This window comes from Sphaeroforma arctica (genome assembly GCF_001186125.1).
Source record: "Sphaeroforma arctica JP610 unplaced genomic scaffold supercont1.615, whole genome shotgun sequence".
In the NCBI taxonomy this organism is placed as follows: Eukaryota; class Ichthyosporea; order Ichthyophonida; genus Sphaeroforma; species Sphaeroforma arctica.
In genome coordinates, this window is record NW_014039943.1 from 6671 (window position 1) to 9124 (window position 2454).

Genomic DNA, 2454 nt, shown 5'->3' on the forward strand with positions numbered 1-2454 from the left:
ATATACATATATATAAATAATATAAATTTTATATATATTATATATATGTTTGTATTATGTACATTGATATATATATATATATAAATATATTTATATATATATATTGTGAACACTCATGCAATCTTATGGGGGGAATTGACTGACAAACAGTGTACATACCAGAGAACTCCAACGCTACTTGTTTTTCCAATACTAAGCCAAACGCACATAGCGGTATTTATATAAAGCTTGTGTACATGTACCTAATCCGTGTCCCATTGCGCACTGAGACACGGAGCTGCCACTTTTGATCGAATGATAACTAGATTGACGACTGATGAAGTGTGAAATGATACTTTTTAAATTTTGAGGGGAATATAAACCACTGCTGAGGTTTTCGCTCCAATTTTTTAAAAATGACCGTTGAAAAACGCGCAGCAAATCAATTGGAGCTGGAATGCGAGGGAACCCAAATTAAATAGCTTTTTTGGATCAGGTACATTGTGGATGCCAATTGTTTTACTCAATTACCAGATATTGTTATAAAATACTGTGCAACCGCTCCTGATCGATAATTCATTCTCCGTGCATTATTATAATCGGGACGACGTAACTATACTTCACTTTTGCAGTAGAAAAGTTTCATCTGAAGTCCGAACTGCTTTTTCGTAGCCTCCAAAAAAATATCACTTTTTTCGAAAATTCAAGTTTTTTGCTCTGTATTGGCATGTCTGTAATTTATTAATCTTAAATTTTTGTTTTTTTTTAGTTAAACGCGCAGCCACAGACAGTCATCATACACGTCTGAGTTTAATTATGTACAAGTATGTATGGAGAATACTACATTGGATGTATATAAATACGCACGTATGTATGTATGATACATGCCTAATCGAGATACCACCAGCAACGAAAGAGAAGCGTTTAATTTGGCGATAGATGTGAGTTAGACACTTATACGATGCATATACTGCACTTATGAATACTTTAACTTAGGATTAGAACAAGACCAACATGGTCGACACCACAGTGAACAACGCGGCTGTTGCACCGATGCCAGAGAGCCCCCCCATAAGTCCCTTCCCATCGCCTGGAAGTGCAAACAATGGAGCCAATTCAACGGACAACAACAACAATAACAGTAACAATAATAACAGTAATGCCATGAACGTTACTTCTAAGTCGCATAATACAACCGACAGACAGCACTCGTACAGAGAAAGCGATGGGGTGTACATGAACGGCAGAAGCGATCTGATCAATAACGAGACGAAGAATAGGGGTGGTAATGATAACAGAAGTGAACGTCTACGTGAGGTCATAGGCACGGGTGATACCTTGTCACCCACACAGATAGAGGCCATGAACAGCAGCAACAACAACAACAACAACAGTAGTAACAGTATTGACAATTCGTTCCAAGCTGGGCCTATGAATAACAACAACAACAACAACAATGGGAATAGCATTGAGAACTCATTCCAAGCTATGCCCATGGGAAAAGGCGACTCGCCGGCGATGCGAAGCAATGCAAAGAGCTACACGTACGCTCGCACACTGCACACACAACAAAAGCAGCATAGCAACGCAGGCGAATCCATAGACCGTCACCATAGTTACAGCGAGAATATACATGACAGGTCATCGCCCCATGTACAGTCACAGTCACAGCACGAGGTTGCAAGCGGCCGCTCTACACGCACACACAGTCACCAACAGCAGAAGCACTCGCCGAGTGTGCCGGGAGAAGGCAGCCTGAACCACAGAAACAGCAAACAAGCGAGCATACACTCTTCATTCAAGGATGAATTATCACGCACACCCGATGTCATGCGTGCGTTTAGGCGTCTGATTGAGTCTATCTCCAGCCGGGAGGAAAAGACTGGTGACAACGGGGGTGAGATCATTGCTACTAAGGGTTCTGTGTTGAACGATGTTGTGTTTATTAGCGATGGCCAGGCGGAGGAGATTGACGAGAGAGGGTCGCGCGTGTTCTTACTACAGAGCGGCGATTATTTCGGTAGGTGAATGATACATTGTGTAAGGTTGTACTTTTTTATGTGGTAGGATTGGTATGTGATGAAATAAGGTTATCTGTCTGTTGCTTCCGATATACGTTGCTGGCTTGGAATGCTGAGTGCTATTGTATATTATTGATATACACGTGTGAAATTGCGTTCGTGGGAATGGCATAGTCGCAAACTATTAGTACGGATATGTGCTCGTGCAAAAACAGATGTATATGCATCGATGTTTGAGAATAGTTAAGTGTATTTGTGTACGCAAACGTATGGAACAACTTTTTATCGTCAAGTTTTGTATACAGCTTCATCGATTTTAATATATTCTGATTACGTGTATGATTGAAGATACGTGTATATACATGTACTAACCATTCGTACGGACAAGAATATATACATTTATCAGATGCGCACAAATTTTCTCTCACTTTCTTTCTCCTAAATATATATAAAT

General features: G+C 40.2%; 1 protein-coding gene across 1 annotated transcript in view; it reads left to right on the forward strand.

Annotated features, from left to right (window-relative positions):
• Positions 1–865: 865 nt before the first annotated feature.
• The window catches only part of SARC_07626 (hypothetical protein), a 9476-nt gene continuing 7887 nt past the window's right edge, over positions 866–2454 (forward strand). Inside the window, exon 1 of the mRNA XM_014298421.1 lies at positions 866–1999. Within this exon, the coding sequence (XP_014153896.1) occupies positions 994–1999 (1006 nt within the window). The 5' untranslated portion in view covers positions 866–993. The remainder of the gene's footprint in view (positions 2000–2454) is intronic.